The sequence below is a fragment of the Oncorhynchus masou genome, unplaced genomic scaffold (assembly GCF_036934945.1).
Source record: "Oncorhynchus masou masou isolate Uvic2021 unplaced genomic scaffold, UVic_Omas_1.1 unplaced_scaffold_1413, whole genome shotgun sequence".
Taxonomy (NCBI): Eukaryota; Metazoa; Chordata; class Actinopteri; order Salmoniformes; family Salmonidae; genus Oncorhynchus; species Oncorhynchus masou.
In genome coordinates this window covers 39,656-64,214 of record NW_027004073.1, presented here as the reverse complement: position 1 = coordinate 64,214, position 24,559 = coordinate 39,656, and the positions used below count along the sequence as shown (strand labels likewise).

Sequence of the window (24,559 nt, the reverse complement as noted above, 5' to 3'; positions counted from 1 at the left end):
TTATGTAATACATGTATCACTAGCCACTTTAAACTATGCCACTTTGTTTACATACTCATCTCATATGTATATACTGTACTCGATACCATCTACTGTATCTTGCCTATGCTGCTCTGTACCATCACTCATTCATATATCTTTATGTACATATTCTTTATCCCCTTACACTTGTGTGTGTATAAGACAGTAGTTTTGGAATTGTTAGTTAGATTACTTGTTGGTTATTACTGCATTGTCGGAACTAGAAGCACAAGCATTTCGCTACACTCGCACTAACATCTGCTAACCATGTGTATGTGACAAATAAAATTTGATTTGATTTAGTCAGTCAATAACACATCTCTAGGGTTCCATGCTGGTCCATAGTCACAGTCAATAACACATCTCTAGGGTTCTATGCTAGTCCATAGTCACAGTCAATAACACATGTCTAGGGTTCCATGCTGGTCCATAGTCACAGTCAATAACACATCTCTAGGGTTCCATGCTGGTCCATAGTCAAAGTCAATAACACATCTCTAGGGTTCCATGCTGGTCCATAGTCACAGTCAATAACACATCTATAGGGTTCCATGCTGGTTGGGTTGAGAGAGGACTAATGACTTTAGGTGGGGGGCATTTAAAGGGCTAGCCCCACCCCTTTCATGTTGAAGAGGTGTCATAGCAGTGTATTAAAACCAAATAATAATCTATCATCAAGGCAAACGGGATGAGTTGGACCGCAGAGTGAAGGAAAAGCAGCCAACAAGTGCTCAGCATATCTGGGAACTCCTTCAAGACTGTTGGGAAAAGCATTCCAGGTGAAGCTGGTTGAGAGAATAACAAAAGTGTTCAAAGCTGTCATCAAGGCAAAGTGGGTGGCTACTTTGAAGGATCTCAAATATAAAATATATTTTGATTGGTTTAACACTTTTTACATGATTCCATATGTGTTATTTTATTGTTTTGATGACTTCACTATTATACAATGTAGAAAAGAGTCAAAAGAAAGAAAAACCCTGGAATGAGCAGGTGTGTCAAAACTATTTGACTGGTAGTGTACATCTACATGATGTATTGTTACACAATGTAGGAGCAGCCTAGTTTGTTCATTATATACATTCACATCTACATGATGTATTGTTACACCATGTAGGAGCAGTATAGACCTAGTCTGTTCATTATATACATCTACATGATGTATTGTTACACCATGTAGGAGCAGTATAGACCTAGTCTGTTCATTATATACATCTACATGATGTATTGTTACACCATGTAGGAGCAGTATGAACATATTTGTTAATTATAATATATGTTTAGGCGAATTAACATGAAATTATCTTAAATGCAGATGTGCAGTAGTCTAGTATTTAAATTCTCACCCAATAAAAATCTGCACTCATGAATCAAAACATGCTTCTCTTTGTACGTTTCCATATAATATTGACTTCTATAATAAACTTTTTGTCTGAAAATAAAATATTTTCCGTAACTGCGTTACCCACTCTCGCCAGCAGTCGTTTTTGTCGCGATACTACTAGCGTGACGTATAATCTAGTGGACAGGTACTGTACACTTCAACAACAGTTAGCTACCTCGCCGAAATATTCAAGGTCTTTATAATATTTCGGAGTATATTAGCCATTGTGTTATAAACACACGTCTACCAGTTACCCAATTTAATTTCAGATTTACGTTGTTCGCTAGCTGGTTGGTTAAATTTGCCTATCACTCGTCTAATCGCTAATGCTAACTAGCTAGCTAACTTCCTCGACCATGAGCGCACCAAGATACTGCCCCCATACTAAAGAGGAGGTCGGATGGACGGAGAAAGAAACTCTCGTGAAAGAGGAGAAGGAAGAGGATGATGTCGCAGTTAAAATAGAAGTAGAGGATGAGGCTGTTACTGTGAAAGAAGAAGAGATGGACGTTAGAGTGAATGAAGACAAAGGAGAGTTCAGAGTGAAAGAGGAGGGGGATGTTACCAAATATATTTATATCTGTGATGTAAAAAAAGAGGAGGAGGAGGAGGATGCAATTTTTGGAGTGGAGGGAGAGATAACTGTCACATTGAAAGAAGCAGAAGAGGAGACAGGAGATCTGGTTAACACCAGTAAGTCATCAAAGTAAAGTTGGTTTTATTTCCAACATTAAAATATATTCACATTATGTTAAATGCCTACTTTTACAACCTTTGATTTGCATCGATGTGTTGATTTGATAGAATCTCATCAAGACGTTAAAACATGCATTTAAATCTCTGATCTACAATAACTTTTTTCATGGGTTGTCATAGAAACCTCAGAACCAGTGCTAAATATTCTAAACTGGTCTGGTCTACTTTCACAACCTATGGAATGCTGTAAATCAAGAGGAGTTGATGTTGTCTGAGTGGAATGCTGTAAATCAAGAGGAGTTGATGTGGTCTGAGTGGAATGCTGTAAATCAAGAGGAGTTGATGTTGTCTGAGTGGAATGCTGTAAATCAAGAGGAGTTGATGTTGTCTGAGTGGAATGCTGTAAATCAAGAGGAGTTGAAGTTGTCTAAGTGGAATGCTGAAAATCAAGAGGAGTTGATGTTGTCTGAGTGGAATGCTGTAAATCAAGAGGAGTTGATGTGGTCTGAATGGAATGCTGTAAATCAAGAGGAGTTGATGTTGTCTGAGTGGAATGCTGTAAATCAAGAGGAGTTGATGTTGTCTTGAGTGGAATGCTGTAAATCAAGAGGAGTTGATGTTGTCTTGAGTGGAATGCTGTAAATCAAGAGGAGTTGATGTTGTCTGAGTAGAATGCTGTAAATCAAGAGGAGTTGATGTGGTCTGAGCGGAATGCTGTAAATCAAGAGGAGTTGATGTTGTCTTGAGTGGAATGCTGTAAATCAAGAGGAGTTGATGTTGTCTGAGTGGAATGCTGTAAATCAAGAGGAGTTGATGTTGTCTTGAGTGGAATGCTGTAAATCAAGAGGAGTTGAAGTGGTCTGAGTGGAATGCTGTAAATCAAGAGGAGTTGATGTTGTCTGAGTGGAATGCTGTAAATCAAGAGGAGTTGATGTTGTATGAGGGGAATGCTGTAAATCAAGAGGAGTTGATGTTGTCTGATTGGAATGCTGTAAATCAAGAGGAGTTGATGTGGTCTGAGTGGAGTTGATGTGGTCTGAGTGGAATGCTGTAAATCAAGAGGAGTTGATGTTGTCTGAGTGGAATGCTGTAAATCAAGAGGAGTTGATGTTGTCTGAGTGGAATGCTGTAAATCAAGAGGAGTTGATGTGGTCTGAGTGGAATGCTGTAAATCAAGAGGAGTTGATGTGGTCTGAGTGGAATGCTGTAAATCAAGAGGAGTTGATGTTGTCTGAGTGGAATGCTGTAAATCAAGAGGAGTTGATGTTGTCTGAGTGGAATGCTGTAAATCAAGAGGAGTTGATGTTGTCTGATTGGAATGCTGTAAATCAAGAGGAGTTGATGTTGTCTGATTGGAATGCTGTAAATCAAGAGGAGTTGATGTTGTCTGATTGGAATGCTGTAAATCAAGAGGAGTTCATGTGGTCTGAGTGGAGTTGATGTTGTCTGAGTGGAATGCTGTAAATCAAGAGGAATTGATGTGGTCTGAGTGGAATGCTGTAAATAAAGAGGAGTTGATGTTGTCTGAGTGGAATGCTGTAAATCAAGAGGAGTTGATGTGGTCTGAGTGGAATGCTGTAAATCAAGAGGGATTGATGTTGTCTGAGTGGAATGCTGTAAATCAAGAGGAGTTGATGTGGTCTGAGTGGAATGCTGTAAATCAAGAGGAGTTGATGTTGTCTGAGTGGAATGCTGTAAATCAAGAGGAATTGATGTGGTCTGAGTGGAGTTGATGTTGTCTGAGTGGAATGCTGTAAATCAAGAGGAGTTGATGTTGTCTTGAGTGGAATGCTGTAAATTAAGAGGAGTTGAAGTTGTCTGAGTGGAATGCTGTAAATCAAGAGGAATTGATGTTGTATGAGTGGAATGCTGTAAATCATGAGGAGTTGATGTGGTCTGAGTGGAATGCTGTAAATCATGAGGAGTTGATGTTGTCTTGAGTGGAATGCTGTAAATCATGAGGAGTTGATGTTGTCTGAGTGGAATGCTGTAAATCAAGAGGAGTTGATGTTGTCTGAGTGGAATGCTGTAAATCAAGAGGAGTTGATGTTGTATGAGTGGAATGCTGTAAATCAAGAGGTGTTGATGTGGTCTGAGAGGAGTTGATGTTGTCTTGAGTGGAATGCTGTAAATAAAGAGGAGTTGATGTTGTCTTGAGTGGAATGCTGTAAATCAAGAGGAGTTGATGTTGTCTTGAGTGGAATGCTGTAAATCAAGAGGAGTTGATGTTGTCTTGAGTGGAATGCTGTAAATCAAGAGGAGTTGATGTTGTCTGAGTGGAATGCTGTAAATCAAGAGGAGTTGATGTTGTCTGAGTGGAATGCTGTAAATCAAGAGGTGTTGATGTGGTCTGAGTGGAAAGCTGTAAATCAAGAGGAGTTGATGTTGTCTAAGTGGAATGCTGTAAATCAAGAGGAGTTGATGTGGAATGCTGTAAATCAAGAGGAGTTGATGTTGTCTTGAGTGGAATGCTGTAAATCAAGAGGAGTTGATGTTGTCTGAAAGATGAGATGTTGAGGATTATGATGTCATAGAAGCAAACGACACAGCAGTGAGTCCTAATGGTTCACTTCACATCATTTACAATATCAAGGTTTATGAGCCATATGTTTGATCCACAGTTACAAGCATGGCATTATCATCCAATCAAATTCTATTGGTCACATACACATGGTTAGCAGATGTTAATGGTCACATACACATGGTTAGCAGATGTTAATGGTCACATACACATAGTTAGCAGATGTTAATGGTCACATACACATGGTTAGCAGATGTTAATGGTCACATACACATGGTTAGCAAATGTTAATGGTCACATACATGTGGTTAGCAGATGTTAATGGTCACATACACATGGTTAGCAGGATGTTAATGGTCACATACACGTGGTTAGCAGATGTTATTGGTCACATACACATGGTTAGCAGATGTTACTGGTCACATGGTTAGCAGATGTTAATGGTCACATACACATGGTTTGCAGTAAACATTCTTAAAGTGGAATTATTAAAGTGACTAGTGTTCCATTTATTAAAGTGACCAATGATATCAAGTTTGTATCTAGGCAGCCGCCTCTCTGTGCTAGTGATGGCTGTTTAATAGTCTGATGGCCTTGAGATAGAAGCTGTTTTTCAGACTCTCGGTCCCAGCTTTGATGCACCTGTACTGACCTCGCCTTCTGGATGATAGAGGGGTGAACAGGCAGTGGCTCGGGTGGTTGTTATCCTTGATGATCTTTTTTTGCCTTCCTGTGACATCGGTTGTTGTAGGTGTCCTGGAGGGCAGGTAGTTTGCCCCCAGTGATGCGTTGTGCAGACCGCACCACCCTCTGGAGAGCCCTTTGGTTGTGGACGGTGCAGTTGAACCAGGAACACATCGACAACAGCCACCCTAGAAGCGGCATTACCCATCGCTCCACAAAAGCCGAGGCCCTTGCAGAGCAAGGGGAACAACTACTCCAAGTCTCAGAGCGAGTGACGTTTCACATCGGTTACACCAGCCTCGGGAGTTGATAGGCCTGAAGTCATAAACTGGCAAAACGCACGAAAGTGCTGTTTGATTGAATGCTTACGAGCCTGCTGCTGCCTACCATCTCAGTCAGACTGCTCTATCAAATCATAGACTTAGTTATAACATGATAACACACAGAAATACGAGCCTTAGATCATTAATATGGTCGAAACGTTTATTCTTTCAGTTAAATATGGAACCGTTCCGTATTATCAGTCTAAATACATTTACATTTAAGTCATTTAGCAGACGCTCTTATCCAGAGCGACTTACAAATTGGTGAATTCACCTTATGACATCCAGTGGAACAGCCACTTTACAATAGTGCATCTAAATCATTTAAGGGGGGGTGAGAAGGATTACTTTATCCTATCCTAGGTATTCCTTGAAGAGGTGGGGTTTCAGGTGTCTCCGGAAGGTGGTGATTGACTCCGCTGTCCTGGCGTCGTGAGGGAGTTTGTTCCACCATTGGGGGCCAGAGCAGCGAACAGTTTTGACTGGGCTGAGCGGGAACTGTACTTCCTCAGTGGTAGGGAGGCGAGCAGGCCAGAGGTGGATGAACGCAGTGCCCTTGTTTGGGTGTAGGGCCTGATCAGAGCCTGGAGGTGAAACAATGCGGTGCCGATACTCCCCTCACAGCTCCGTAGGCATAACGCACCATGGTCTAATGCGCCTGCTCTCAGCGAGCCTTTTCTTAACAACACTGTCTTCAACTGGAAGCCAGTGGAGAGAGCGGAGGAGCATTTTGGTAGCATGACGTGAGAGAACTTGGGAAGGTTGAACACCAGACGGGCTGCGGCGTTCTGGATGAGTTGTAGGGGTTTAATGGCACAGGCAGGGAGCCCAGCCAACAGCGAGTTGCAGTAATCCAGACGGGAGATGACAAGTGCCTGGATTAGGACCTGCGCCGCTTCCTGTGTGTAAATATTCCTGTTGCGTTGTAACAACCTTCAATGTTATGTCATAATTACGTAAAATTCTGGCAAATTAGTTCACCACGAGCCAGGCGGCCCAAACTGCTGCATATACCCTGACTCTGTTGCAAGATAAGTGAAACAATTTCTCTAGTTTTTCTCCTGCTAAATTCATGTTGGCAGGCGATATTAACTAAATATGCAGGCTTAAAAATATATACTTGTGTATTGATTTTAAGAAAGTCATTGATGTTTATGGTTAGGTACACGTTGGAGCAACGGTGCTAGCTAGCAACTTACCTTGGCTTCTTACTACATTCGCGTAACAGGCAGGCTCCTCGTGGAGTGCAATGTGAGGCAGGTGGTTAGAGCATTGGACTAGTTAACCGTAAGGTTGCAAGATTTTGAATCCAACTAAACGAATCCAACTAAATGATTCACTCGATTCCAGATGATGTTCAGGAGGTGTCTGATTTAAGTTCTGATGCTGCAGGGTTTACAGGCCCTGTGTGTTGTTATATTTCTCAGCATAGCTCTCTGGCTGAGCTCCTGGGATTCTCTCAGCTGACTGTTCTGGATCTCTGGATGTCGTTCTGTTGGATGGGACCTGTGTGTGTTCCCCTGGATTCTACTGTAGTGTAACGGTCTCTCTGGCTGAGCTCCTGGGATTCTCTCAGCTGACTGTTCTTGATCTCTGGAGTATTTCTAAATGGAATATTTCTATATGGTGTATTTCTATATGGAATATGGAGTATTTCTATATGGGGTACTTCTATATGGTGTATTTCTATATGGAATATGGAGTATTTCTATATGGAATATTTCTACATGGAATATGGAGTATTTCTATATGGGGCGTTTCTATATGGAGTATTTCTATATTGTGTATGGAGTATTTCTATATGGAATATGGAGTATTTCTATATGGAATATGGAGTATTTCTATATGGAATATGGAGTATTTCTATATGGAATATGGAGTATTTCTATATGGGGCGTTTCTATATGGAGTATTTCTATATTATGTGTGGAGTATTTCTATATGGAATATGGAGTATTTCTATATGGAATATGGAGTATTTCTATATGGGGCACTTCTATATGGGGCATTTCTATATGGGGCATTTCTATATGGAGTATTTCTATATGGAGTATTTCTATGTGGAGTATTTCTATATGGAGTATTTCTATGTGGAGTATTTCTATATGGAGTATTTCTATATGGAGTATTTCTATATGGGGCATTTCTATATGGGGCATTTCTATGTGGAGTATTTCTATATGGGGCATTTCTATGTGGAGTATTTCTATATGGAGTATTTCTATATGGGGCATTTCTATATGGAGTATTTCTTTATGGAGTATTTCTATATGGATTATTTCTATATTCCGAAATAAACCTTTAATTCTCATTAATTTATAGATTAGATTCATTTAAAGATTAAATATTAAGATAAAATAAGATCATAAATAAAACGTATTATTATAAATATCTATTTCTAAAGTACCCTTCATTGTAATCAAGTTTACATGTGAGAATTGCCAATCTGAGATACCAAAACTATTTTTTCACTTCCGCTGGTGTGGAATCGCTTATGTATTAAAGTGATGATGTGTGATGGTTCCATACAACTGCCTCCTCATAAGTGTTTTTGAAAATGATGGCCATTTTCTGAAAACTGACCTCAGGTTATGGGGGGGGGTCTAGTCTGGATTAAACCTCATAGGAAGACAGTTTTAATTGGGGGGGTCTAGTCTGGATTAAACCTCATAGGAAGACAGTTTTAATTGGGGGGGTCTAGTCTGGATTAAACCTCATGGGAAGACAGTTTTAATTGGGGGGGTCTAGTCTGGATTAAACCTCATAGGAAGACAGTTTTATCATGTGGAGGTTTCATTCAGGTCTCTGTTTAGAATTTAACTAAGTAATCTGTTGTCTTTGACAGGAGAAAGACCACACTCTCACAACAGGAAGAGTCCATCAGGAGAACCAGACCCAGAAATGCCAAATCCAGCCAGACGACACCACTGCTCCCTGTGTGGAAAGCATTTTACCAAGTTACAGAACCTAAAACAGCATGAGAGGACACACAAAGGAGAAAAGCCTTTTCAATGCTTTCAGTGTGAAAAAATATTTTCATGTTCACAGGATTTAAAAAAGCATGAGAGGACACACACAGGAGAAATGCCCTTTCAATGCTCCCAGTGTGGAAAGGGTTTTAACCGGTTAGGGAACCTGAAAGAACATACAATAATACACACAGGAAAGAAGCCTCACCACTGCTCCCAGTGTGGAAAGAATTTTAACCGGTTAGGGAATTTGAAAAAGCATGAGAGAATACACTCTGGAGTGAAGCCTTACCAGTGTTTCTATTGTGGAAAGAATTTTACTCAGTTAGAGAACCTGAAGGAACATGAAAGGACACATACAGGGGAGAAACCCCACCCTTGCTCTCAGTGTGGAAAGGCTTTTACCACGTCACGAAACCTTAAAGAGCATAAGACTAAACACACAGGAGAAAAGCCTCACCACTGCTCCCTGTGTGGAAAGAATTTTACCCATTTAGGGAACCTGAAGAAACATGAGAGAATACACTCTGGAGATAAGCCGTACCCCTGTTCCCACTGTGGAAGGAGTTTTAGGTGGTTAGGAACCTTAAAGCAACATGAGAGAATACACACGGGAGAGAAGCCTTTCCAATGTTCCCAGTGTGGAAAGGGTTTTACCCAGTTAGGTAACCTAAAAGCTCATGAGAGGACACACTCAGGAGAAAAGCCTTTCCAATGTTCCCAGTGTGGAAAGAGTTTTACTGTGTTTGTGAGCCTAAAAGAGCATAAGAGAATACACACAGGAGAGAAGCCCTACCAATGTTCCCACTGTGGCAAGAGTTTTAGGGGGTTAGGGAACAAGAAAAAACATGAGAGGACACACACAGGAAAAAAGCCTTACTCATTTTCTCAATGTGGAAAGAGTTATAACCAGTTAAGCACCTGAAATCACATGAAATAAAACATTTAGGTGTGAAGCCTTTCCACTGCTCCCATTTTAATTCCAGGGCTATGATTTCCGCATATTTACCCTTTCGGACATTTGGCCCATAGACTGGCCTGTAACTTGGAGAGGGTGGAGCTTTTGGTTCCGGTTCCGATCCCAGTTCTATCTGGTCTCTTAACACGTATGGATCCAGAACTTCATCATGTGTTACCAACCCAGTAACTAACCCACGGATGTTGTTGCACTCGCTTTGTCGAAGGGGTGCTAAGCCAAGTTACATGGTCTGTAACCTGAATGAATGAATGTATGCATTTATGTGAGAAATCAGTTCATGGACCTAGGTGTTGAATTCCCAGGGAGACGGCAACCTTACCTCGGTCCAGGGCCTTGACCTCTTGGTCGGCCAGTCCAAGACGACTATTATTTGTTTAGACGGTGACAAAACGTAAACACGCCAAAATCATCATCAGCAAAGTCTTCACCAACCTCACAATCATCATCCCCATGACAACCAAGGACAATGATAGCAGTTCCAGATCAGACGAGCCTATGTCCTCCTCTTCCCTGTGTTCAAAGGGCCGTACGGTTAAAGAAGTGTTTGTACCAGTTGGTCTTGACAATGGGAAGTCCTTCCTGTCTGACTGTGCCCACCTTTTTCAGTCTGGGGCCCGACTGTGTTTTCCTGGGACCCAAGCTTATTAAAATATGCAACTATGTGTTGATTTCATTGCCCTTATGCCTAAAACAAATGTAATATAAACAAAAACATATAACAATGATATGAAATACCCATAAAAAGCCAAATCATGTTTATTCTTTTTTTTTAAACTTACATATCTGTCTAGGTTGGACCTGTTGCTGTTGAAATACAATAAATCATTTTAATTCTGAACTGGAATAAACTGATTGATCACATCACAGAGATGTAGAACAGAATACACACACACACACACACACACACACACACACACACACACACACACACACACACACACACACACACACACACACACACACACACACACACACACACACACACACACGGGCTCAGTTTTTGATAGTGCACCCCTCAGTAACAGTACAGATGAAAAATGATCAGGCCTACCGTAAAACTTACTGTGGAAAGTATTGTTGTAAAAAAAAGTCTAAGTAGGAACTGTTTCTGTTAAAATACAATAACTATTTGTATTATTCTGAACTGGAATAAACTGATCAAACCACACAGGTTGAAGTTTTCAACAAGCTTGTCTATTCTGGACTCCGGTTTTGACAGAGCAACACGGAGGTCATGCTCAGCATTGAGTTACAGGAGAGGCCTTTTTTGGGGGGTGGGGTGGGGTGGGGGGGCAGAAATGCCTCCTAGAACATGTGAACTTTCATATGCCTTAATAACAGACTTGTATGCCATCTGTAAATACCAATACAATTGTTAAACTACGAGCCTAGTTGGTTTAGCCAACGGAAAAAGACTCCTCTAGCCACGATTGGCTGGGATAATTGATGGGCTGGACATGCCGAGAGATGAGTTCGGATTGGTCTGCCGTGTAGCTTCTGTCTATAACATGAGCTGCTCAGTATCTTTCTAACGTTTCTTATTTTCTCTCATGTTAGTCCACTGTGGCCGATACGTAAAGCTTAGTAAAGAGCAGTGTGGGAGTTTATTATTATTTTCTCCATTGAAACAAAAGATCAGCTCATATGTGCAAGTGCCTTTTGAAGTTGAGATAGTGGCAAAATATGTATTTTGGATGTAGCGGTTGTTAGCTTGAATGCTAACGCTCATTGACATAGGCTGGTAGCAAAGCTAGCCAAAGAGCAAGTGTTTAAATAAAAAATATATTTCACCTTTATTTAACCAGGTAGGCTAGTTGAGAACAAGTTCTCATTTGCAACTGCGACCTGGCCAAGATAAAGCATAGCAGTGTGAACATACAACACAGAGTTACACATGGAGTAAACAATTAACAAGTCAGTAACACAGTAGAAAAACAGAGAGTCTATATACATTGTGTGCAAAAGGCATGAGGAGGTAGGCGAATAATTACAATTTTGCAGATTAACACTGGAGTGATAAATGATCAGATGGTCATGTACATGTAGAGATATTGGTGTGCAAAAGAGCAGAAAAGTAAATAAATATAAACAGTATCGGGATGAGGTAGGTCAAATTGGGTGGGCTATTTACCGATGGACTATGTACAGCTGCAGCGATCGGTTAGCTGCTCAGATAGCAGATGTTTGAAGTTGGTGAGGGAGATAAAAGTCTCCAACTTCAGCGATTTTTGCAATTGCTCCAGTCACAGGCAGCAGAGAACTGGAATGAAAGGCGGCCAAATGAGGTGTTGGCTTTAGGGACGATCAGTGAGATACACCTGCTGGAGCGCGTGCTACGGGTGGGTGTTGCCATCATGACCAGTGAACTGAGATAAGGCGGAGCTTTACCAAGCATGGACTTGTAGATGGCCTGGAACCAGTGGGTCTGGCGATGAATATATAGCGAGGGCCAGCCGACTAGAGCATACAGGTCGCAGTGGTGGGTGGTATAAGGTGCTTTAGTAACAAAACGGATGGCACTGTGATAAACTGCATCCAGTTTGCTGGGTAGAGTATTGGAAGCTATTTTGTAAATGACATCGCCAAAGTCGAGGATTGGTAGGATAGTCAGTTTTACTAGTGTAAGTTTGGCGCCGTGAGTGAAGGAGGCTTTGTTGCGGAATAGAAAGCCGACTCTAGATTTGATTTTAGATTGGAGATATTTGATATGAGTCTGGAAGGAGAGTTTACAGTCTAGCCAGACACCTAGGTACTTATAGATGTCCACATATTCTAGGTCGGAACCATCCAGGGTGGTGATGCTAGTCGGGCGTGTGGGTGCAGGCAGCGAACAGTTGCAGTTGGATGCCACGGAAGGAGTGTTGTATGGCATTGAAGCTCGTTTGGAGGTTAGATAGCACAGTGTCCAAGGAAGGGCCGGAAGTATACAGAATGGTGTTGTCTGCGTAGAGGTGGATCAGGGAATCGCCTGCAAGAGCAACATCATTGATATATACAGAGAAAAGAGTCGGCCCGAGAATTGAACCCTGTGGCACCCCCATAGAGACTGCCAGAGGACCGGACAGCATGCCCTCCGATTTGACACACTGAACTCTGTCTGCAAAGTAGTTGGTGAACCAGGCAAGGCAGTCATTAGAAAAACTGAGGCTACTGAGTCTGCCGATAAGAATATGGTGATTGACAGAGTCGAAAGCCTTGGCAATGTCGATGAAGACGGCTGCACAGTACTGTCTTTTATCGATTACGGTTATGATATCGTTTAGTACCTTGAGCGTGGCTGAGGTGCACCCGTGACCTGCTCGGAAACCAGATTGCACAGCGGAGAAGGTACGGTGGGATTCGAGATGGTCAGTGACCTGTTTGTTGACTTGGCTTTCGAAGACCTTAGATAGGCAGGGCAGGATGGATATAGGTCTGTAACAGTTTGGGTCCAGGGTTTCTCCCCCTTTGAAGAGGGGGATGACTGCGGCAGCTTTCCAATCCTTGGGGATCTCAGACGATATGAAAGAGAGGTACCTTACATTGTGGCAATAAATCACTGATAATGAGTGACAAAGGTAAAGACACAACATCCTGTTGATAGAAGGCTCGTATAAATCTACTGTTGTTGAATGGACTGAAATAAAGACAAATATTTCCTACCGATGAGTCAACAGGGTTAATCGTAGGTAATATTCTAAAACAAATCATTCCTACCGATGAGTCAACAGGGTTAATCGTAGGTAATATTCTAAAAACAAAGAAGTATCTTTATACAATATGTCCCGATTCCATATGTAATATCTGTTTGGAGAAAAATTATGCTTTTAAATTAAGGTCCATAAGAAGAAAAGCTGCCGATATAAAGCAGAGAGTTTCACTGGAACTTTCTCAATATTATAATTGCAAACCAACATAAAGCATACAAACTTGGTAGTACAGAGTAAATCAATATGACGTTGCGAAATATTGCATTTTACCCACACTATTGTTACATTGGTGGGTAAAAACGAATGCTTCCGAACCGTTAACTTGTTGTCTGAAAATAAAATATACGTTTATCTCAACTGCGTTACCCCCTCCAGTCAGCAGATGGCGGTCTGAGACTTTAAGGCGATGCTGCTGGTGTGACGTATAATCTAGTGGACGGAACGCTTCTTTCAACAGCAGCGACAGTCAGTCAGACACCTCGGTAGCTTGTAGACAAAATAGACGAACCAATAAAGCTCTTTAGACGCGTTCGTGTATATTAGCCACTGTGTTTTAAACCCACTTCTGTCGTCTAGTTAGTTATCCCATTTAATTTAACATTTTTACGTTGTTATTAGTTAACTAGCTGTCTGGTTAAGTTAGCATTAGCCTAGCTAACATCACCGACCATGAGTTCACTAAACTACTCTCGTCTTGCTAAAGACTGGACGGAGGAAGGAGCTTCTCCTCCAGCGACAGAAGAGGAGGTCTGCTGGACGGAGGAAGAAGCTCTCGTTAAAGAGGAAAAAGAAGAGGAGGCTGTTACAATACAAAAACAAGTAGAGGATGAGGCTGTTACAGTGAAAGAAGAAGAAAAAGACGTTTCAGTGAAAGAAGAGGAAGACGCGTTCAGAGTGAAAGAGGAGGAGGATGTTACAGTAAAAGGAGAGGAAGGTGCCGTTTTTGGAGTGAAATTGGAGGAGGAGGAGATGACTGTCACATCGAAAAAGGAGGAAGAGGAGGAAACTGGATATCAGGGCCCGGTTCCCCAAAGCCATCTTAAGGCATCCAGTATTGATGATGAAGTTAGCCGTGAGATGCTTTTGAGAAACCGGGCCCTGATTAACACTAGTAAGTACTGTCTTAAAAACAGAGGCGCAAACTCTGCAGTTGTTGAACTGATGCTTGTGGTGTTAAAGGGGTAATCTGCAGTTGTTGAACTGATGCTTGGTGTTAAAGGGGTAATCTGCAGTTGTTGAACTGATGCTTGGTGTTAAAGGGGAAATCTGCAGTTGCTTCATCCATATTTGGACTTTTAAATGATTTATTTATTTATAGCCACATTGATTCTTGAAGAATATGACACATTCCTCATGAGCTTAGTTCAACTGTTAGATCCATTAGATCCCCAAATAAGCTTTTTTTACTCCAATGTTTAGAAACAATGTAAATCAACACTGTATCGCCTCAACATGGTTAAAACTATAATGTTGATATCATGGATGGTCAGTCCTTGCATCCATAGGTCTGTCTATGAATTTGAGAGTAGTTACATTTCTCCGGTCCCATCCATCATCTTATTACCAAAACAGTGGTGGAATTACAGCTTTGTTATTGTTTCAACTGCAGATTAGTTGATTGATGTGTGGCTTTTTTAAAGGAACAACCTAGGTTTTAAAAAGCAACAAAATGGCTGCTCAGAGGCTTGGTTTGGTAAACGGCTTAGGGATGGAGAAATTTAACCACCCTCAAATTCATAGAGAAAGCTATTGTTAGCAACCTTAACCCAAAACCTAGCGACCTCATCAAGAAGTTCAGACATCTTGGCGTAACAGTTATAAGGTGTTGGCTTGACGGTTGCTGGACTCAGATTGGAATCCTGCTCAGTGCCTCCGCCTTGACTACACTATGAATATAAGGACTGGCCATCCATAAGGTCAAGATGATAGTTTTAACCAGATTGAGGCTATACAGTGTTAATTTACCAACAGCGGAGTTATACAAGCTTATGTTTTAGTTTCTGATGGGGAAATACAGTTGAAACATTTAAGGCATTTTATAAGTTCTATTCTTCAGGAATCAATAGCTATTATGATGTCATAATGATATAATGTCTGACCCCATTTAGTCGACTGGTCGTTCTGTTCGGTCTAAAGGCGGTTGGTCGACCAAGATTTTTTGTTGTTGTTGTTGAACAGTCGCAAATATATACGCATGTACGTTCCGTCACTGTGGCGACGATGTCGTCGATACATGAAGCCGTTGACTGATGTGGTAAACTCCTGAATGCCACCGGAGGAATCCCTGAACCTATTCCAGTCTGTGCTAATGAAACAGTCCTGTAGCTTAGCAACCGCTTCATCGGAACACTTCAGGATTGAGCTGGTACTTCCTGTTTTGATTTATAACTAGGGAATCAGGAGTATAGAGTTATGTTCATATTTACCAGAGGGAGGGGGAGGGAGGGGCTTTGTATGTGTCTCTGTGAGTGGAGTAAAAGTGGTCTAGTTTTCCCCTCTAGTCCCCCCTGATCTTATGTTCTGTCCTGTCGATGCTGAATACCCAGCTAGATGATCTAGTGTTTCTTTTCCCTCTAGTCCCCCCCTGATCTTGTGTTCTGTCCTGTTGATGCAGAAAACCCAGCTTGATGATCTAGTGTTTCTTTTCCCTCTAGTCCCCCCCCTGATCTTGTGTTCTGTCCTGATGATGCTGAAAAGGGATCATATTAGTGTTGTAGTCACCAGAGACGACTCCTCCTTTCCACAGAGGGATCATATTAGTGTTGTAGTCACCAGAGACTCCGCCTCCTTTTAGTGTTGTAGTCACCAGAGACTCCCCCTCCTTTTAGTGTTGTAGTCACCAGAGACTCCTCCTCCTTTTAGTGTTGTAGTCACCAGAGACTCCCCCTCCTTTTAGTGTTGTAGTCACCAGAGACTCCTCCTCCTTTTAGTGTTGTAGTCACCAGACTCCCCCTCCTTTTAGTGTTGTAGTCACCAGAGACTCCCTCCTTTTAGTGTTGTAGTCACCAGAGACTCCCCTCCTTTTAGTGTTGTAGTCACCAGAGACTCCCCCTCCTTTTAGTGTTGTAGTCACCAGAGACTCCTCCTCCTTTTAGTGTTGTAGTCACCAGAGACTCCTCCTCCTTTTAGTGTTGTAGTCACCAGAGACGACTCCTCCTTTTAGTGTTGTAGTCACCAGAGACTCCTCCTCCTTTTAGTGTTGTAGTCACCAGAGACGACTCCTCCTTTCCACAGAGGGATCATATTAGTGTTGTAGTCACCAGAGACTCCTCCTCCTTTTAGTGTTGTAGTCACCAGAGACTCCTCCTCCTTTTAGTGTTGTAGTCACCAGAGACTCCTCCTCCTTTTAGTGTTGTAGTCACCAGAGACTCCTCCTCCTTTCCACAGAGGGATCATATTAGTGTTGGAGCCCAAACTGTTTGGATGATACAAACGTTTTTTTTTATTTTTTCCATGAGAAGACTGATTTTACAACACGGCTGTAGCTCTGACACCTTTCACCGCTGATGAGGAAGGCTGATATCTGTAGCTCTGACGCCTTTCACCGCTGATGAGGAAGGCTGATATCTGTAGCTCTGACACCTTTCACCCCTGATGAGGAGGGCTGATATCCGTATCTCTGACACCTTTCACCCTGATGAGGAAGGCTGATATCTGTAGCTCTGACACCTTTCACCCCTGATGAGGAAGGCTGATATCCGTAGCTCTGACACCTTTCACCGCTGATGAAGAAGGCTGATATCTGTAGCTCTGACACCTTTCACCCCTGATGAGGAGGGCTGATATCTGTAGCTCTGACACCTTTCACCGCTGATGAGGAAGGCTGATATCTGTAGCTCTGACACCTTTCACCCCTGATGAGGAAGGCTGATATCCGTAGCTCTGACACCTTTCACCGCTGATGAGGAAGGCTGATATCTGTAGCTCTGACACCTTTCACCCCTGATGAGGAGGGCTGATATCTGTAGCTCTGACACCTTTCACCGCTGATGAGGAAGGCTGATATCTGTAGCTCTGACACCTTTCACCCCTGATGAGGAGGGCTGATATCTGTAGCTCTGACACCTTTCACCGCTGATGAGGAAGGCTGATATCTGTAGCTCTGACACCTTTCACCCCTGATGAGGAAGGCTGATATCCGTAGCTCTGACACCTTTCACCGCTGATGAGGAATGCTGATATCTGTAGCTCTGACACCTTTCACCCCTGATGAGGAGGGCTGATATCTGTAGCTCTGACACCTTTCACCCCTGATGAGGAGGGCTGATATCTGTAGCTCTGACACATTTCACCGCTGATGAGGAAGGCTGATATCTGTAGCTCTGACACCTTTCACCGCTGATGAGGACGGCTGATATCTGTATCTCTGACACCTTTCACCGCTGATGAGGAGGGCTGATATCTGTAGCTCTGACACCTTTCACCCCTGATGAGGAGGGCTGATATCTGTAGCTCTGACACCTTTTACCCCTGATGAGGAAGGCTGATATCTGTTGCTCTAACACCTTTCACTGCTGATGAGGAAGGCTGATATCCGTAGCTCTGACACCTTTCACCGCTGATGAGGAAGGCTGATATCTGTAGCTCTGACACCTTTCACCGCTGATGAGGAGGGCTGATATCTGTAGCTCTGACACCTTTCACCGCTGATGAGGAAGGCTGATATCTGTTTCTCTGACACCTTTCACCGCTGATGAGGAAGGCTGATATCTGTAGCTCTGACACCTTTCACCGCTGATGAGGAGGGCTGATATCTGTAGCTCTGACACCTTTCATCGCTGATGAGGAAGGCTGATATCTGTTGCTCTGACACCTTTTACCGCTGATGAGGAAGGCTGATATCCGTAGCTCTGACACCTTTCACCGCTGATGAGGAAGGCTGATATCTGTAGCTCTGACACCTTTCACCGCTGATGAGGAAGGCTGATATCTGTAGCTCTGACACCTTTCACCGCTGATGAGGAAGGCTGATATCTGTAGCTCTGACACCTTTCACCGCTGATGAGGAAGGCTGATATCTGTAGCTCTGACACCTTTCACCGCTGATGAGGAGGGCTGATATCTGTAGCTCTGACACCTTTCACCCCTGATGAGGAGGGCTGATATCTGTAGCTCTGACACCTTTTACCCCTGATGAGGAAGGCTGATATCTGTTGCTCTGACACCTTTCACCGCTGATGAGGAAGGCTGATATCCGTAGCTCTGACACCTTTCACCGCTGATGAGGAAGGCTGATATCTGTAGCTCTGACACCTTTCACCGCTGATGAGGAGGGCTGATATCTGTAGCTCTGACACCTTTCACCGCTGATGAGGAAGGCTGATATCTGTTTCTCTGACACCTTTCACCGCTGATGAGGAAGGCTGATATCTGTAGCTCTGACACCTTTCACCCCTGATGAGGAGGGCTGATATCTGTAGCTCTGACACCTTTCACCGCTGATGAGGAAGGCTGATATCTGTAGCTCTGACACCTTTCACCCCTGATGAGGAGGGCTGATATCTGTAGCTCTGACACCTTTCACCGCTGATGAGGAAGGCTGATATCTGTAGCTCTGACACCTTTCACCGCTGATGAGGAAGGCTGATATCTGTAGCTCTGACACCTTTCACCGCTGATGAGGAAGGCTGATATCTGTAGCTCTGACACCTTTCACCGCTGATGAGGAAGGCTGATATCTGTAGCTCTGACACCTTTCACCGCTGATGAGGAAGGCTGATATCTGTAGCTCTGACACCTTTCACCGCTGATGAGGAGGGCTGATATCTGTAGCTCTGACACCTTTCACCGCTGATGAGGAAGGCTGATATCTGTTGCTCTGACACCTTTCACCGCTGATGAGGAAGGCTGATATCTGTAGCTCTGACACCTTTCACCGCTGATGAGGAAGGCTGATATCTGTAGCTCTGACACCTTTCACCGCTGATGAGGAAGGCTGATATCTGTATCTCTGACACCTTTCACCGCTGATGAGGAAGGCTGATATCTGTAGCTCTGACACCTTTCACCGCTGATGAGGAAGGCTGATATCTGTAGCTCTGACACCTTTCACCGCTGATGAGGAAGGCTGATATCTGTAGCTCTGACACCTTTTACCGCTGATGAGGAAGGTTGATATCTGTAGCTCTGACACCTTTTACCCCCGATGAGGAAGGCTGATATCTATTGCTCTGACACCTTTCACCGCTGATGAGGAAGGCTGATATCTGTAGCTCTGACACCTTTCACCGCTGATGAGGAAGGCTGATATCTGTAGCTCCGACACCTTTCACCCCTGATGAGGAAGGCTGATATCCGGCGGGTGCAGTGGGAATGGAACACAGCCTATATACAGATATCTGTAGCTTAGACAGACAGATTCTTATGGGGAATGTTGTGTTATACTAATTACATTTTAAGTGGGTGTGTAGACGACAACTCTAAGGGGTTTTAACCTGTCTCCTCCCCCCTCATCTACACTGATTTTGGACTGGATTTAATGAGTGACATCAATAAGGATCATGTCTTTAACCTGGATTCACCTGGTCAGTCTGTCATGGAAAGGTGTTCTTAATGTTTTGTACATTCAGTGTACAAAGTCTTCAGTTCCTGTAAGTTCACATGTGGAACTGCATGAAATGTGTTTTTGTTTCCAGTCATTTAGAAATGTGATCCCAATGTCCCACATTGCCCTCTTTATTAATAGAAACTCATATACTGTATAGTATTAGATTAAAACTAAAATGGACCAATCCTGGATCGCCCCCTGTATTATCAACCACTGAAATAGGAGAGACTTTGTCCCCTTTCTGTTTGTCTACTCAACCCAGAGTGAAACCAAAACACCCCATGTAGCCCATGGCAACCTGATGACTCAGAGTCACGTCATAAACAAATAGAATGACCACCGTGGGGGAAACAACTGATATTCACCATCTGGGACCATTCAACAGTCTAGATTTACCAGGTTATTACTAAATAAACTGCTCACCATCTGGGACCATTCAACAGTCTAGATTTACCAGGTTATTACTAAATAAACTGCTCACCATCTGGGACCATTCAACAGTCTAGATTTACCAGGTTATTACTTCTAAATAAACTGTTCACCATCTGGGACCATTCAACAGTCTAGATTTACCAGGTTATTACTAAATAAACTGTTCACCACCTGGGACCATTCAACAGTCTAGATTTACCAGGTTATTACTTCTAAATAAACTGTTCACCATCTGGGACCATTCAACAGTCTAGATTTACCAGGTTATTACTTCTAAATAAACTGTTCACCATCCAGGACCATTCAACAGTCTAGATTTATAAGGTTATTACTTCTAAATAAACTGTTCACCATCTGGGACCATTCAACAGTCTAGATTTACCAGGTTATTACTTCTAAATAAACTGTTCACCATCTGGGACCATTCAACAGTCTAGATTTACCAGGTTATTACTAAATAAACTGTTCACCATCTGGGACCATTCAACAGTCTAGATTTACCAGGTTATTACTTCTAAATAAACTGTTCACCATCTGGGACCATTCAACAGTCTAGATTTACCAGGTTATTACTAAATAAACTGTTCACCATCTGGGACCATTCAACAGTCTAGATTTACCAGGTTATTACTAAATAAACTGTTCACCATCTGGGACCATTCAACGGTCTAGATTTACCAGGTTATTACTTCTAAATAAACTGTTCACCATCTGGGACCATTCACCAGTCTAGATTTACCAGGTTATTACTAAATAAACTGTTCACCATCTGGGACCATTCAACAGTCTAGATTTACCAGGTTATTACTAAATAAACTGTTCACCATCTGGGACCATTCAACAGTCTAGATTTACCAGGTTATTACTAAATAAACTGTTCACCATCTGGGACCATTCAACAGCCTAGATTTACCAGGTTATTACTAAATAAACTGTTCACCATCTGGGACCATTCAACAGTCTAGATTTACCAGGTTATTACTAAATAAACTGTTCACCATCTGGGACCATTAAACAGTCTAGATTTACCAGGTTATTACTAAATGAACTGTTCACCATCTGGGACCATTCAACAGTCTAGAGTTACCAGGTTATTACTTCTAAATAAACTGTTCACCATCTGGGACCATTCAACAGTCTAGATTTACCAGGTTATTACTTAATAAACTGTTCACCATCTAGGACCATTCAACAGTCTAGATGTACCAGGTTATTACTAGTGGTTTCCTCATTAGCAGATATACTACATCCATAACTAGTGGTTTCCTCATTACCAGATATACTACATCCATAACTAGTGGTTTCCTCATTAGCAGATATACTACATCCATAACTAGTGGTTTCCTCATTACCAGATATACTACATCCATAACTAGTGGTTTCCTCATTAGCAGATATACTACATCCATAACTAGTGGTTTCCTCATTACCAGATATACTACATCCATAACTAGTGGTTTCCTCATTACCAGATATACTACATCCATAACTAGTGGTTTCCTCATTAGCAGATATACTACATCCATAACTAGTGGTTTCCTCATTAGCAGATATACTACATCCATAACTAGTGGTTTCCTCATTACCAGATATACTACATCCATAACTAGTGGTTTCCTCATTACCAGATATACTACATCCATAACTAGTGGTTTCTGTATTTGCAGGGATGAGTTTCTGCAATCAAGTTGAGTGTGCATCGCCCTCATGCGGCAATTTTAGCACAGAAAGGGGACTATATAGCCTAGAGTTTTTTTTTTTTTTACGATTTACGACTAAAGTGAAAAAAATAACACAAAATATGACTGTTGTTGATCACTGACTGTCATATTAAGATAATTGTCAATTAAGTTTATCAAAGCATTTAAATATTCATTACAGATGTAAATTGTTGTACAACATCCTGGGCATCACCTTTTAGCTGAATGATACAGTGGATTTCTGCTGTTGTGGGCCTTTAACCATCTGTCTGACTTTGTCGTTCACACAGGAGAGAGACTTGACTATCGTGGATCCTCTGGGGAGCCTCAACAACATCATGAAGCTGACGAGGCAGAGAAGAGTCTCTCCACATCAGAACACCTCAAGAAACACCAACGAAAACCCACAGGAAAAAAATCTCACCACTGCTCTGACTGTGGGAAGAGTTATTCAAGATTAGATTCACTAAAAGTACACCAGAGAATTCACACAGGCGATACAGCTCACTGCTCTGACTGTGGGAAGAGATTCACCTCTTCAGCAGACCTAAAAAGACATGAGAGAATCCATACAGGAGAGAAACCTTATAGCTGTGATCAATGTGGGAAGAGATTTACGCACTCAAGCTGCCTGAAGGTACATCAGAGAACACACACAGGAGAGAAACCTTATAGCTGTGATCAATGTGAGAAGAGATTTGTCACATCTAGCCGTCTGACTATACACCAGAGAACACACACAGGAGAAAAACCTTATAGCTGTGAGCAATGTGGAAAAGTTTTAATGTTCGAAGCGGCCTGAAAACACACCAGACAACACACACAGGGAGAAATCTTTTAGTTGCTCTGACTGCGGGAAGACCTTTTCAAAATTATATACATTACAATTACACCGGACAATTCACACTGGGGAGAAACTTTATAGCTGTAATCAATGTAGGAAGAGTTTTAATCACTCAAGCTTGCTGAAGGTACATCAGAGAACACACACAGGAGAGAAATCTTTTATAGCTGTGATCAATGTGGGAAGAGATGTGTTACATCTAGCAGTCTGACTATTCACCAGCGGTCACACGAGAGAACCCTTGTAGCTGTAATCAATGTGGGAAGAGTTTTACTCAGCCAAACATCCTGATATCACACCAGAGAACACAGGAGAAACACCTCGTAGCTGTGATCGATGTGGAAAGAGAGACGCTGGTAAAGTATCTCTGATTAAACATCAGAGAAAATACATACATGAAGGAGTTGTTTCATGACATCAATACGATAATGTCACAATGTAGAATGTTTTAATATTGTAGTAGGAGTATTTTAATGATGTTACAATGTCGAACCCTAAACGTTTGTCTCCTGTTCCATTGATTTCAACATGATATGGATATTAGCCTCAGGGGGAAAATCCAGGCTCTGAATTGAAAGAGTACTATTTATGTGATTAACAAAAAGTGTTGCGTTACACTTATCTCGTCGGTGATCCACTTGAATCAAAATGCAACACTTCAAAATGTAGCTAGCTATTTTCTACAAATTGTAACCAGTGATGTACACATTATTCCCATATTCCGTGTGGTGTTTGAGCTGATCGTTTTAACGGGACGTGAAACCTCATCTCCCCCTCTCGCAATTGATTTCAACTTGATATAGAAATGAGTGATGACAAAAATGTGTTGCGTTTCTCTTCGTTTTGGTGACCCCTAAATTTAAATGCACCACTCAAAAATGTAGCTGACTGTCTTCTGCAGGTTGTCCTCTAACCAGTGAGGTAAAATATATCTCCCATTTCCATGTTTTTTTTTTATAGTTGTGTTAGTTTTAACGTACAACCTGATTTCCCCCCAAATCGATATCAGTGATTTATTGTTGTTATTTTTGATGTAATCGTGTAACATTTAGTAATCATAATTATTTATGTAACCAACTGACATTTTTTGTTTGTTTACTAACAATGTAGTAAAACTAGCTTATAATTTTGGTTGGATATTACATCCTATTCAATGTAGTAAAACTAGCTTATAATTTTGGTTGGATATTACATCCTATTCAATGTAGTAAAACTAGCTTATAATTTTGGTTGGATATTACATCCTATTCAATGTAGTAAAACTAGCTTATAATTTTGGTTGGATATTACATCCTATTCAATGTAGTAAAACTAGCTTATAATTTTGGTTGGATATTACATCCTATTCAATGTAGTAAAACTAGCTTATAATTTTGGTTGGATATTACATCCTATTCAATGTAGTAAAACTAGCTTATAATTTTGGTTGGATATTACATCCTATTCAATGTAGTAAAACTAGCTTATAATTTTGGTTGGATATTACATCCTATTCAATGTAGTAAAACTAGCTTATAATTTTGGTTGGATATTACATCCTATTCAATGTAGTAAAACTAGCTTATAATTTTGGTTGGATATTACATCCTATTCAATGTAGTAAAACTAGCTTATAATTTTGGTTGGATATTACATCCTATTCAATGTAGTAAAACTAGCTTATAATTTTGGTTGGATATTACATCCTATTCAATGTAGTAAAAACTAGCTTATAATTTTGGTTGGATATTACATCCTATTCAATGTAGTAAAACTAGCTTATAATTTTGGTTG

The 24,559-nt window shown here is 41.6% G+C and overlaps 1 protein-coding gene across 1 annotated transcript; it reads left to right on the top strand.

Annotated features, from left to right (window-relative positions):
• The first annotated feature begins 13,721 nt into the window (after positions 1 to 13,721).
• On the top strand, positions 13,722 to 22,744 carry LOC135530751 (zinc finger protein 3-like). Its single transcript, XM_064958950.1, has 2 exons — positions 13,722 to 14,374; positions 22,233 to 22,744. The coding sequence occupies exons 1-2, from the start codon at positions 13,933 to 13,935 to the stop codon at positions 22,742 to 22,744; spliced, it is 954 nt and encodes a 317-aa protein (XP_064815022.1). The 5' UTR covers positions 13,722 to 13,932.
• The last annotated feature ends 1,815 nt before the right edge of the window (positions 22,745 to 24,559 follow it).